General features: G+C 42.0%; 1 protein-coding gene across 1 annotated transcript; it reads right to left on the bottom strand.

Annotated features, from left to right (window-relative positions):
* Window positions 1-388: 388 nt before the first annotated feature.
* cbwd (COBW domain containing) lies at window positions 389-13,207 on the bottom strand. The gene is made up of 16 exons (XM_079161753.1): window positions 13,104-13,207; window positions 12,661-12,796; window positions 12,420-12,506; window positions 12,016-12,112; window positions 11,553-11,644; window positions 9,603-9,662; window positions 9,119-9,156; window positions 7,887-7,933; window positions 7,049-7,135; window positions 6,796-6,840; window positions 6,131-6,187; window positions 3,764-3,815; window positions 2,026-2,094; window positions 1,872-1,937; window positions 1,603-1,729; window positions 389-1,041 (listed from the first exon to the last, which is right to left on the bottom strand). The coding sequence occupies exons 2-16, from the start codon at window positions 12,773-12,775 to the stop codon at window positions 968-970; spliced, it is 1,113 nt and encodes a 370-aa protein (XP_079017879.1). The 5' UTR covers window positions 12,776-12,796; window positions 13,104-13,207; the 3' UTR covers window positions 389-967.
* Between the last annotated feature and the right edge of the window lie 791 nt (window positions 13,208-13,998).

The raw sequence follows: 13,998 nt of genomic DNA, 5'->3' as shown, positions 1-13,998 counted from the left end.
ATCCATAGACCACAGTGAAACAGGTTTGCATGGCACAAAAAAAATATGAATGAACAATAATTAGAGCCAATTATATGTTTTAGGCATTTTTTTAGGAGACATTACTTTACCTACAATATCTGAGTCATCACCCGGATGAAACAAGCACTCCTGATTATAACCACGGTCTACTGACAAGATGCAGAAGTTTAAAACAACCTCTTTGTGTGAGTTTCATAACAATAAAAGCTAAGATGTTAATGCTCTTAAGGCATTTCTCACACTTTGCTGAGTATCATGGTGAACTTACCACTTTAACACAAAGGCACTTTTGTCTGTTGTTATGTTAATTGTTGTCAGAAAGAACTAGCCAATTTTACAAATGCTTAAAACATTTATTTTGTCGAGGTATATCAGAGCAGTCTCAGAATTTGTTCAGGAAAAAAAAAAGTTTATTTTGAATAATTTAAAAAAATACAGGATGTCAAAAGCCAGAAACATAAGCAAGTCAACTTGTTCACAAAGTACAGTCTTGTACCACACTTGATACATTATGTGCTTCACTTTGCAACTTCTGACACTACTTGGGCTCCCAACATTAAAAAATGGCAGATTTTTACAAAGCCATCTTTATGAAAAAAAAAGTATTGATTTAAATGTCTGTGTGTGTGTGTGTGTACACATTTTACAGTCCATGTTCATAGTAGGTCTCCAGGGTGAAACACAGCATTTAGCTCACACACTACAGCAACAGAAACACTCTTTGATATGCTGGAGCTTTTAAAGAAGGTAGTTGTGGATTATCACAATTTCAAACTACTGTATTGATCATGACTGTAACCGTAACCATTCACTGACGTACGGCGTTCTCACGTAGGAAAGGAGTAAACATCTGAGACACGCTGCCAGATTCACGGATGGCCAAAAGCCACGACTTATGCCCCAGAATCATCAGGTTTCAGCGCAAAGAGGAGAGAAGAGTTTGTGGCTAATTTCCCTGTGCTCCTTCCACCACCGTAGAGATGAACTGTTCCTGCAGAATGGTCTTGTCCAGGTTCCGACCTGCAGGACAAGAACAACGTAAGATGGTACTAATCATGATGAAATTGAGACAAAATTATGATTCAGTTAGTTTAGAGTTCAATCCAGATAATCTCCCTTGAAAGAAAAGCTCACTTGAAACCTTATTTAAACTCAGTCATCAATCATTGGAAACGTTCCACTCCCTTTTGTTTAATTGTTTGCTTGCGTGTTGATAAATTTGACATTTTCTGCAGGTTCAGCTGACCTGCTGTGCGATGAGTAAAAGACTCAAATGAACAGGAACATCCCTGGGACACTTTTAAGGAGATTGTGGACGAATAAAATAAAGCGTGATGCAGGTTTACCGCCGAGAACTTATGGAAATGTGTTCTAGAATCAGAAAGCTACTAAATAGGGAATTTGCCAATTCGTGTTTTTGTAATACCTCCATAAAGTGAACATTAGACTACTTTAAAGAAAATAATATGAGAAGATTTTGATCAATTTAATGCAATTGAATGAACTGTCTGCCTTCACGGTGGGTGGGAGGTAAAGACTTGTGTAAAGATACACATGTGAAAGAAGTGTGCGTGTCTTCACCTATAAAGACCAGCCGGTTGATCCGCGAGTTCTCCTCCCAAAGCTGCGGAGTCTCATTCAGGTCATACAGCTCGTGGACCCCCTGCAGCATCACTTGGTGGGCTTTACCTGCAAATGATACTATGCCCTGAAAACACACAAGTCACGAGTGACGAGTGACACATTAACCGACCCTGAATGAAGCGCCTGGAACTGATTAATACAGATAATAAAGTGGCAGTTATTGATCACTGCTGCCACTCGGGTGGCTATTGTGCCACTTACTGTACCTTTAACCGAATGACAGTCATGGGTTGCCCCTCTTTGTTTTTGAACATCTTCTCCCATAGGAGTTCCTGAAACAGTGCAAAATGGGTGTTTACTCTACTACAAAGGACTGTATTGTGTTTGAGCTAATTAGTAATGGCGAGAGGGGATACCAACCTGGATGAAGACATTCAGAGCATCCTCAGAGAGGTCTCCGGCCACTTCAAACGTCACAGTTAAAATACTCTGAGGATGACATTAAATACAAGGTGAAACTGCTATCAATATATTTACAACAAATTAGACATTTTGTGGTTTTGAGAAGAAAAGCATTGATGAAATTGTGGTTCAGAATTGTAGTAAGTTCTAAGATTTTTCCCCTCACTGAAATACAAATAAATGACACTTTGTGTGAAACACAGATCGTGAGGGAAAAGTGATCTGATCTGATCTGACAACACTGATCATATGTAGTACAATATTAGTAGTAGAAGTATATAGAAGTATAAAATGTTAAAACTCAGGTACAGTACTTGGATAAATGTGCTTTCCATCAATGCTTTTATGTTTTTGAGATATATTTTTTCAGGCTGTTATTAAGAGTCACAGGTCACTGATTACATTTTTTTGAAATATATTTTAACGTATTTTCTCAGCTCACTGAAACCGGCAAAGTCATTATGAACGTTAAACAAAAGGAGTGTTTTTACGCCCCGGCTGATGACTCTGTCAATGACCGTGTCAAAAACCACAACTCCACTCGGCACCTGAAACCTCTCTTCATCTGCCTACATCCCCCCTTTCTCGCTGTTTCTCTCTCTCTCTCACACACACACACACACACACACACACACACACACACACACACACACACACACACACACACACACACACACACACACACACACACACACACACACACACACACACACACACACACACACACACACACACACACACACTCCTCTCCATGCTTCCTTACAGCATTAAAAGGGCACTTTGTAGATATTTGGGGGTTTTGTGTTGGAGTGTTAAGGTTACACACTTCCTTGTCATTTGGTATAACAACAGAAAAACAGCATTCTCATTTACATGAAAAGAGCAACGCGGGGAAGAGGAGGAGGAGGAGGAGGAGGAGGAGGGGGGGATAAAGGGGGGAGGGCCTGTAGGGACGATTGAGCTTCATGCGGGAAAGGGAACTTGGAGAAAACAGACAACAATGCCGTTATTTACCCACACAAACAACCCTCATCTCTCCTCATCCTGTGATAAAAGGTCACGGGGTTTGAAGCACAAGATGAGGCCTAATTGCCGCAAGGAGTCATTTGGTCTGATGAAAGCATCAAGACAAACGGTATGGGACTAATCCTGGAATAAATACATTTTCATAATTTACATCTTCGCTGAAACGAGCTGGACTTAACTGATGTTTGGATGTCGGAGCATCATATTTGTTAAAAAAACGACACACCAGAGGTTTCCCCATTCATATCTGACATTCAACCGCTGACTAAAACGGTGAAACATGGTCTGTATATGACTTTGCATGACATTTGGATCCGGTTCAAACAACTGCAAAGCCATAACACGGAGCAAAGACTCTCGTCAGTCTAGCCAACACAGTCTACTGAATGTCTATGATGCTATGTAGGAACGGAGACTGGGTGACACGGAAACATCAAAAGCCTCAAGTCGATCTCCAAACAAAAAGCAAAACAGGGAGGGAGTTTTCACTCCAGTGCTACAGCCTGGGGGAATGCGAGGCACAATGTTAGCCTCAGGAGAATGCATTCCCGTTATCCTGTGGGAAATGACGTGTTGAAGAAAATTAGCAAACAAAACGAGGAAAACTATAAAAGACGCATAAGTGTCGGCAGTTGATGAATGAAAGAATAAACTAGAACACAAACAATACCTTGTCAAGATGTGGTCTCGTGTCTTTCACAAGTTGGAGCTTCTCTGCGAGACTTTTCAGAGGAGAGAAAAAAGTAAACATCATAACATATTTGTCCATTTTCATCCAGCGTGATTTCCACTTCAAAAGCCTCAAAGGATGACCATGCTGCCATTACTACCTTAACTAAATTCAGTCATTTTATATATTTAAAAATGATTTATGTATCTGTGAGCTGTACTACATGGCTGCTTTTGCACATTGAGTCATGATGGACTGACCAGAGCTACCTCTTGGAATTTGTTTTGGCATTTTTAAAAATCATTGTTGGAGCTGTATTTGCACCCTGTGTCAATAGAAAGGTGGACAGAATAATTGCAATATTTGTTATATATTATTATTATTATTATCAGTATTCAAATAATGCTGCAGAGAATGTGTGCTCTTTGTTCTGACTGCTGATATTTTTTTACCTTTTTAACTCTTAGGTTGTGGTTCCACCATTTCTGCTGCACGACTTTATTCTACGTTTTCAGGATGCGGCGCTAGCATACAGTACGTACATGCAGGATGTGGACACCAGTGCTGAGGGCTCACAAGTAGATATTGCTTTAATTTCTAGGGCTCACAAACCAAAAAGTAGGGAATCACTGTCTCAAGCTGCCGCTGAAGTCGTTTATGGGATCACATATTTTACACGATTGTATTAAATCTTATCGTATTCATTAATTTATAATAGATTTTCTGAATAATTTAGATTTGTGACATATTTAATGACATTTCCATGTAACGTTACTGTAACTCATCTTTATGACCGTCTGTCATGCAGGCTTTTCCTCAGGTTACATTAAAAGACCATGTGAAGCAACAAATGTACTTTTTCTAAACGTCCTCGTCTCTGCTGCTCTATACAGTTTAGGCTTTTGTCTTCCGTCTCACCGTATAATACACTGCATGCTGTATCAGTGCTTAATGACACAACTCTGAATGGACTTGTGAAAACTTTAGAAATGGCAATTAAATCCTACGAAACACCGACCACCACCCCCCCCCAAACAAACTCCAGCCCTTGTTCTCCGGGTCGAACCTCCTCATCCTCCCCCTTCTCCCTGACCTCACAAGGAGGCTAAATGCAGCATCCAGCAGCTTGAGCCCTGCGTGCTGTTAGTACCACACAGGCGGAGCGGCGGGGGGCCGCTTCAAACAGCCAGCGTGGGATGGAGGGGAGGAGGGGCTTGGGACTCTCAAAGGCCGGGGGGGAACGGAGCTATCTGTTGGGACAAGGGGGGACTCCTCGGGAGCCAGTGGACACACACGGCTCTAATCCTCCGCAGCTGGTCTCAGAGACACTGACCGAGGGCATGTAAGAGAGCTTTAACACCGCGGCCCGTTTCATTCACATGAAAGGATGAACACTGACTCTATTCATGAGCATGACATTCTACAGGGGACACAATATGATGACCACCCTGCGGTGTAACAGGGGGACGCTCAATAAAAAGAGTGTGTTAATTAGAGAAAAACATGATGAGTAACAGTATCAAAGACTGCTGGGTGCACCGCTCTGACCGACGAGCAACAAAGGCGGTCAACGCAGTCCAACAAGTCTCGATCTTTCACTGCAAGTTTTCAAATTAGAACACGATGGGCACTATAATATCAGCGCGTCACATTGGTATCGGAGCGTACAGTATGTCAACCGACAAGAAATTGCAGTGAAGAAATGCCAAAGACATGTTCAAGGCAATTTAAAAACAGTGTTTCCACACATTTTGTCCACTAGAGAGAAAAAAGTTTACTTTTCAGCTGTGAAAAGTCACATTTCTTTCTTCTTCTACTTCTTACTTTCTTCTTTCATCAAAAGTGTGAAATAGAGTTTATCACATAAATCTACATATTTTAAAAAAACTAAATAATTTCGGGTGTTACATCCTTGTCAAACGTTTGAAATTATTTTCCGCCTCAAACATACAGTAATGAGCACACCGACAACTACGTGAGTTATTTTCTGGAGAGTGGACCATACCGTCTTTGTCTTCTTTTTGTTTTAAAGAAATATGTGGTAATTTCTTTATATGTAATTTAGAAACATTGTCACCGCTACATCACGGTCAGAAAGCACGGGCAGTTTTTGGCAAGTTTTTTCTTCCAAATGTAAAATATGCCAGTCAGCACTTATCTTGGTCACAACCAAGCTTCAGGGATCCTCATGAACGTCTCAGTGACAAATATCAGCTGATATATAACTGACTCAAACATCGTATATTGGTATTAGGCTTAAAAATACAGTACTGTTCTTAGAAGTACATTTCTTGGCTGTTACATAGAGTATTTCATTTTTTAATTAATAAATTCTGTGCACATGAACCTTAAAGGGGACCAACTCACTTTGCTCCATCCTTACTGTCGAAGGAATGCAGATCCAGCACTTCAGAGAGATTCACCCTGTGGAAGAAGATCACTTGTTATAAGTTGTTCAGGGCAACCGAGTGAACTGACTCGAGCTAAAAAAAGTTGTGGTAATGTTTTTCCGATTAACCCCTCACTGCACGGTGTCTTTCATCTGCTCACCCTGGTCTGAACTCTGTGGGGTGGCAAGAGCAGATCCGACACACACCCAAACCTTTGATACACACTGCTTGTGTTAGCCAGATGCTACCTGGGCCCGACAACACACAACATGCTAACGCAGAGGGCGCGTATACACACATATCTGCACACACGCTCATTCACACACACATGCAACCGCCCCGACTTGAAGACCAAGGGTCAAAGAGCAAAGACTTGTGGGTAACTGGACACCGTTGAAGGTTTGGTGTTTATTCAGGGTGCAGCAGTTTGTGTATGTGAACGTGTGTGTGTGTGTGTGTGTGTGTGTGTGTGTGTGTGTGTGTGTGTGTGTGTGTGTGTGTGTGTGTTGGGGGTTTCTCTTGAGCAATGTCAAGCCTGAACGGCTTAATCTTTGATATAAAGATCTGAGCAGGAGCAGCACGTGGAGTTCAAACAAAGCAGGGAACCTGGCACAAAGTTACATACACAAACAAAAAACGTACCTTGATTTCTGGCTTTCTAGAATCTTGACAAGACCATTTACAGACCTGAAGTGAAAGGACAAAAATAGTTTAACACTTAGATGATGGGCAAATTGGACCTTGTTCCTACTCCACTATCCCCTTAAACCTTTGTTATTCCTGCCCTAATGAAGGAGGTCAAATGTGCTGCTGTCCCAAAGTTACATAAGGAGCTGAAACACAAGAGCATGGATAAAAACACAGATAATAAAGAGTAAAAGTGTGTGAAGCTGACCGGACCGCCTCTCGGATTTGAGCGAGTTCCTCCTCATTCACCAGGTCTGTCTTGTTGATTATGGTCAGGTCAGCGACAGCAATCTGCCTAAAAAAGACATTAAATACAACATTAAGTTTATACGGTTTACATAGCTTCTGTGCGATCCGAAGATCATGTCTGAAATCATCTAACGAGGCACGTCATCGCCTCGTTCACGCTCGGTAACGTGATAAGTCGTGAGTGTGTGAGTTTTCATGGGCAGCGCATGCCAGACTCAAATGGGAGCTGAGCGCCGTTTAGTTTGGAGGTGAAAACACAAACAAAGACGGAGAATGCAAAGGGTCGTGCAACTGGTCTTTCTTCATCAGTGCATTTGTTCAACGACAACACCACACAGCTGCTGGAAGAGACAAACAGAGAGAGACCGGGGAGACAGACAGGCGGGTGGCAGGAGTGCGGTCAACAGCTATGAGACGTAGTGTGGCGGACACAGAGCGCTTCTTTGCTCATAAATGAACCGCTTGGCATTTTGGGAAACGCCCTTATTCGCTTTATTGTCGATGAAAACACCTCGCTCATGTAAGGCTACCGCTAGCAGCCTGTTAGCTTAGCACAAAGACTGGAAACAGGGGGAAACAGCTAGCCTGGCTTTTTCCAAACCCACCTACCAGCTCCTCTTTGGCTCACTAAATTAGATGTTTTATTATTTCTATTTTATTATTTTGTTTATTTAATGTAAAAAAGAAAGAAAAAAGAGTGAAAATGGCAGTGTGGTTTCTCTCTGTAAGGAGGCGAATATATGTATTTCCCAAACTGTCAAATGATTCATTTGAAAAATAAACGTCAGCAAACATACCTGGCGGCTTCATTGACGAGTCCATCGGCTTTTTCCTCTGTCAGTTGCTACAGAAAGCAGAGACGGTGGACATAACTCACACATGCAACCAGAAAATGAAAGGAAAAGGAGGACTGCTCAAGCTAAGCATAAAGCTTTAAGCACATTCTTGAAATAAATAAATAAATATCGGTTAATGTTTGCAACAGCCAACACAAAATGTGACAGATAAATTGGTAAAAGAAAGGCCTGTCTTTCATCCTCGTGAAGTGGGTGACTTTCTCAACACATGAATCCCCGGGAGATGGCTTTCCATTTGTCTCGCTTGTGTTTTGTGACTTGCGCTGGGGATTCGGGCAGCTTTCTTGAAAACAGTTTAATATGTAACAACGGACAGAGCAGGAGGTGATAATCTGGATCGTGACCCCTGAGCGTCAATCTGACATGAATCTGTCATCGCGTGCATCATCAGCGCCTCATCTCTGAAGGAACGAATGACAAAAATGTTTTAAAAAGACCCCTAATAGAATGGCCACTTGCTGCTTTTTCTTTTTTTTTTAGTTAACGACCTCTGTACCAAGAGACAAAAGGCTTCTCAGAGGGTGTGAGGCCAACTTTAAAACCCTCTCAGACAGATGAGGGGAAAGGCATGCGAGTGGATGTGACAGCCCTATTACAATGGTCACATCCCGGGTATCTATTACTCCTTCACTACCAGTTATCCTCTGCTTCCTTCTGTCATTATTTCCTTCATCTTGTCTCCCACCAATGAGAAGACAGAGCAGCACCTACAGGCCATGAAATGTGTCACCTCACTGAGTATGACACCTTCGAATTAGAGCCCATTATCTAGGTGTCACTTGTCCTGTTCCTTTTATGTACCGCAGGGAGGGCAGGATGTGTGTGTGTGTGTGTGCTGCTATTCACTGGGGGAACGATCTCACAAGTTTAACAGCTTATTTTGGACTGAAAGTCAAAATAAGCCCAATGTAGTGGGTTATATCTCATCTCAGAGGCCAACACTGCTGATGATTACTTTCAATACCAAAAAGGTTTTTGATCAATGAATTAATCGCGTGTCAATGTCGACTTTAAAGTGCTTGTTATGTCCGGCTAACAGTCCAAAACCCATATACTGTATATTTAATTTACAAGACATCTATGAAGCCTGAACCAGAAGGTGGTTTCATCTCAGCAACAAACAATACATTTTTATATGACATCAGCTTCTTGAACATCTTCTTAGCACATACCTGAAGTCCGTACTTGGCGTCGATGACAGTGACGATGCCTAGGATCAACAAAGGGATCAGTGGATCAAACGTTGTGCCACAACTTGTGCACATTCTGTTCTGAATTGCCTTTTGGTGCTCAGTTTTGTCCGTTTGTCTAAAGCCCTTTCTCTGAGTTACTGGACGTCCACATTTGGTCCGCTAGCCTGTCACAACAGAGCGGACAGCTGAGTATTTAGTGTGAGGAGCAAGACACACACACACACACACACACACACACACACACACACACACACACACACACACACACACACACACACACACACACACACACACACACACACACACACACACACACACCAGTAAGACAGTATGTCACTTCCATTGATCTGTATAATGTCTTTAAATGGCAAAATGAATGGTTCCATCAAGTAAATAGAGTATCGCCTCCACCAATTCCACTGCATGATGTACAAATACACACTGCGGATGGTAAATATCTTACCATCCAAGTAGATGTCACTGCCGAGCTCTGCATCCACCCAGAACATGGAGGCCACGGCTCCTGCCAAACGACATGAAATGTATGTTACATAGTGGCTGACACAAAATGTCAAGACATGAACTGTAGGTAGAGGCTGTTTTTAGTCTTTTTTTTTCCATTAATGCACTCATTAGACTATATTTTCCCAAGAGGCCTTCAAAATAATAAGGAAAACCAAGCTTAACAATGCCGTCCCCTGGCATGTTGCACACAGAGTTCTGTGGTTAATCAAGTACACACTGCTAGACATCAGAGATGATCGATACAATTTACAAGACTGAGGATGAAATCTGCTCAAAGAGCCAATCTACAATAACATTAAATATTATAACATATAAAATATTGTGGGGAAATCAAATGCAATATCTAACTGTCATATTGCTCATACTATTTATATTAATTTATGGATGCAGAATTATTATTATTTTTGGTTCATTTGAAGAACTGCCTTCAATTTATCATTTAATCATTTGAGTCTATAACATGTCAGAAAACAGTGAACCATGCTCATCACAATTCCCAGGTGCAAGGTGACATCTTCAGATGGCTTAAAGCCGCTGGATGTTCACTTGACAATAAAATAAAACAGAGAAAAGCAGCAAAAGTCACCTTTGAGAAGCTGAAATCAGCCTATTTTTGACATTGTTTTCTCGATAAGTGACAGAGGATTAAAGTCATGATAATGTAATCATTTCAACAGGAAGTGAACTAACTATATCTAATGACATCGCTGGCTTTTTGTTTTTAAAGTCGGCATTGCAGTATTTTCAGAAACCCTGCGTGCGCTCTTTTGCGCCGGAGCTCTGTGGAGCGGATAAAACCAATATCAGAAGCTTTCAATTGTTTATCTCCTGCCGGTACATTTGGTTTGTTTCCATCTTCCTGTGAACGCGGTTATTACAAGACCCTATGTCACCATGCCAGCCACAGCTTGTTCACATAATGCACTTTTGTCAAAAGTGCCAAGCGAGAATAAGAAAGCATTGTAAATATTTGATGGGTGCGTAATGAAAACACTGTTTTTGAGTGGCATGTTTCACACAACTCATCCAAACCCTTCCCGGATGGGAGAGGAGAATCCCCCCGGGGAGCCTTTATGATTGACAGCTCTGCCAGGGCCAATGACAGACCTGTCCCCGTCGATAACGAGCCTGTCTCAGCCAATGACACGGCCGAGGAGCGGGGGGGGACAGCCCCGGTCTGAGCTTGCTCTGTTGGTTCTGTCTGTGAGGCCAAGCGGCGTGTGCAGACACACGCCGCTACCTCCTGACACCTGTCACTTAGCGACACGCCCCGACTGTCATGGCGCTCTCGCCCCGCAGCGGCCTAATATTGATTTCCTCATTCAAAGTTGAGAGCTGAACGGACAGCTAGGAAAATAGGCTCTTTGGATGCTCCTGTCACAGCAACACAAATCCGGTCCTCAAGTTACAAAATGTTTCACTTCAGATGTGGGCTTTAGAAAGAAACCTGCAGGAGTTTAACCATCGGGACACACGGAGAGAAAAAGGCTTTGCTTGATCCGTAAGTCGTTCTTAAATATTGTGCCAGTATTGACACAGACAGATAGTGTCCTCATAATACTGATGGCTGCAGGGTCTATAGGGAGATAATGTAAGGATCCCACCTATAGAAAAGTCTTTATTGCTGATGTTGTGTGACCATGAGGGCCAATGAAGAGTTAGCAGATGACATAAATGAGGATTTGCCGTTTGCCAGCTGACTGTCAAATGTCTGTGTTGTGTGCTTCTGGTGCTACAGCTGGTGACTCCATGAGGTTTCAACAGGAAGGCATATAACTGTATAACTATATGATCCCAAGATCAGAACTTGAAAAAACAACCACATCAATCACACACACAGATTTTTAAGATAAATGCTCCTATTTAAACTTTGCAGAACGTGTGGCACCTGGATCAGCGAGTCCCGTGGTTTCCAGCAGGATGTAGTCAAACTTTCCTTTCTTCTCCATCAGGTTCTCGATGGCTTTAAGACCGTTGTCCCTGAAGAATTAAGGAACCGGCACTAATCATTAAAAATGGCACATGCGGAGCTCTTGAACAAAATGTCAACAAAAGACACCAACTTGCATTGTGTCTACAGTAACACAAACTGAAATATGAAGTGAGAATGTGTTGTAAGAACCGGACGACAGACAAACATTATACCTCAAGAAAAGAACCATAAAACACGAGTACTGTGTACTTATACCCTCATTAGCACAGCAGCTCATACACTGTAAAACAGAGCATTCACTTAAGATTCTAAACTGTCTGAACTTATTTGAAACTGGGGCAAAGCAACAAGTTGAACCTTTGAATTTCTGTTTAAATCAACACTCTAACACCTACAGGACTCTAGTTGCTCTACATACTTGACAGAGCAGCAGAGGCAGCCATTTCTCAGTTCCAGCCACTCCTCGTACAGCTCGCCTGCCTGGCTTACTGCGAGGGACTTCTCGAGGGCGCTGCCTGCAGGCGGAGCGCGACGAAGGGAGAAAAAACGGAATGAGATTAGCTGATAAAGACGGTCATTTCTACCAAAGATGCCGTTTATTTTGCGAGGAGTTTGTAGCATTAAAAACTCTGGATACAGAGTAAAACACACACACAAGTATGTTAGTTGCAGGCAAAGTTGCTACTATGCTGCTCTCTTGTGGAAAGCTGAGGCAGAGACACAACAATCATCAGCCTGGCATCAAGCGTGAGTCTTTGTTTGAGATAAACAAACAAAAAATACTGCACGTTTTGATTTCTCTGAAGGACATGATTAGTTTACCCTCTCCAAATTCATTGAGGATGACAGCAATCCGCTTGTTGTGCTGTTCTGTTAAGATATAGTTCAGGAGTGTTGTCTTCCCAGCACCTGGAGGAGAAAAACAAAAACACACAGAAGTGTTGAGGAAGCATAAAGCCGATCGATCACCAGCTGAACAACAGCCTGCACCAGCTTTTGGTTGTGATGAGTGTGTGAGGCGATAATCTCCTCGCTAAAGCTGTGAGTGCAGTAAGTCTCTCACCGAGGTAGCCTGTGATGATGGTGACAGGTATCTGCTCCGCAGCAGGACCTGGCGGGGTGTCGATGGGCACCAACTCCGGGCAGTCATCTTCCTCCTCCATCACCATGCCATCCATACCAGAAATAACAAGCTGGACCTGAGGAAACGGCACAAAAAAAACAACACGTTTAATACCCCAACGTACGAGTGGGATTAGACAAGAGGGAGAGGAAAACAAAAGCATCATATACTTCATATATTCTAGATATTTAGTCGGATTCATTAGCATGAAGATGAACATCCTCACAAGTCTAAGCAACACAGCACAGCATCCAGTCTCTCGCCTCAGTATTGTAGTAGTATGAGCACAACAGACTTAATCTCCTCCTAATTCTTTCTTAATGCGCCACGGTGCGCAGAACAAACCGACTTCCCTTCATTCGCGGAGGCTGTAAAGGATTTACCTGAGTGTTCCTCTTGTGTGTGCAGATATTTAAAGTTTCCACCGAATCTGATATCTTTTACACTGCTGTTGATTCTGTTTTGACAGCGTGCGACACTGTAGAGGCTCCGTTCAAAATCCGGACACGGCCACAATGGTTCCGCTTTCGTTCGCATCGGTCGGAACAGAAAGTCTCCGGGACCGGAAGAAGGTTACAAATTATTATGTTGGAGTTAACCGACGAAGAAATCATGAATCATTACAACTTTGTTTGACAGTAAACACGCAAACATTTAGTTTCTGTCCGTTTGAGCTTCAGTTTCTCAGGGCAGACTAATTTCATGTGATGACAAGTATCAACCACGAGAGGGCGACATAAACCTGTTGATGACAAACATGTAAATGAGGGACGATGCTGCCAGAAATACTTCACACCAACAAAAACATAGTAATCCTGCTACACTTTTAGGATTCTTGATATTATAGCAATATTATTGTGTCACAGTACAATAACGTGTAACTATAAACACAATGTATAATACAATAGACATATCATTTTTAAAGGAGCATGGTATAGTACATAGCATAAAAAGTACAAATAATAAACATTGTTATAATAATATTGCAATGAAAAAAAATGTATATGAAAATATGGCAGGTATATTGTATTGGACGTTAGATTGTGGCATGCATGATATGGTGGCTACCCCCTCAATGTAAACGCTCAAATTCCAACAGAATTGTTTTTCTTGCTGATATTTAACAGACAAACGAGGCTACAAGGTATTAAGAAACATATAGAGTCCTTTGAGGAATAACGTAAATACGCTTATTTTAAGACTGCCTGTTCAAGTAATGTTAAAAAATGGAGTTAAGGTAAGTGTAAAACTCAGCCTCTCTATCAATTATTCAAAATG

The sequence above is a fragment of the Pholis gunnellus genome (genome assembly GCF_910591455.1).
Source record: "Pholis gunnellus genome assembly, chromosome: 6".
Taxonomy (NCBI): Eukaryota; Metazoa; Chordata; class Actinopteri; order Perciformes; family Pholidae; genus Pholis; species Pholis gunnellus.
The sequence above is the reverse complement of the archived record's forward strand: the minus strand, read 5'-3'. Positions and strand labels throughout refer to the sequence as shown.

Excerpts from the sequence above, each read along its gene's own strand:
- cbwd (XM_079161753.1), bottom strand. The coding sequence starts at position 12,775 with ATGGATGGCATGGTGATGGAGGAGGAAGATGACTGCCCGGAGTTGGTG. Across the intron at positions 7,136-7,886 it reads CTCGTCAATGAAGCCGCCAG|GCAGATTGCTGTCGCTGACC; the intron begins GTATGTTTGCTG and ends TGTCTTTTTTAG. Across the intron at positions 1,730-1,871 it reads TGACTGTCATTCGGTTAAAG|GGCATAGTATCATTTGCAGG; the intron begins GTACAGTAAGTG and ends GTGTGTTTTCAG.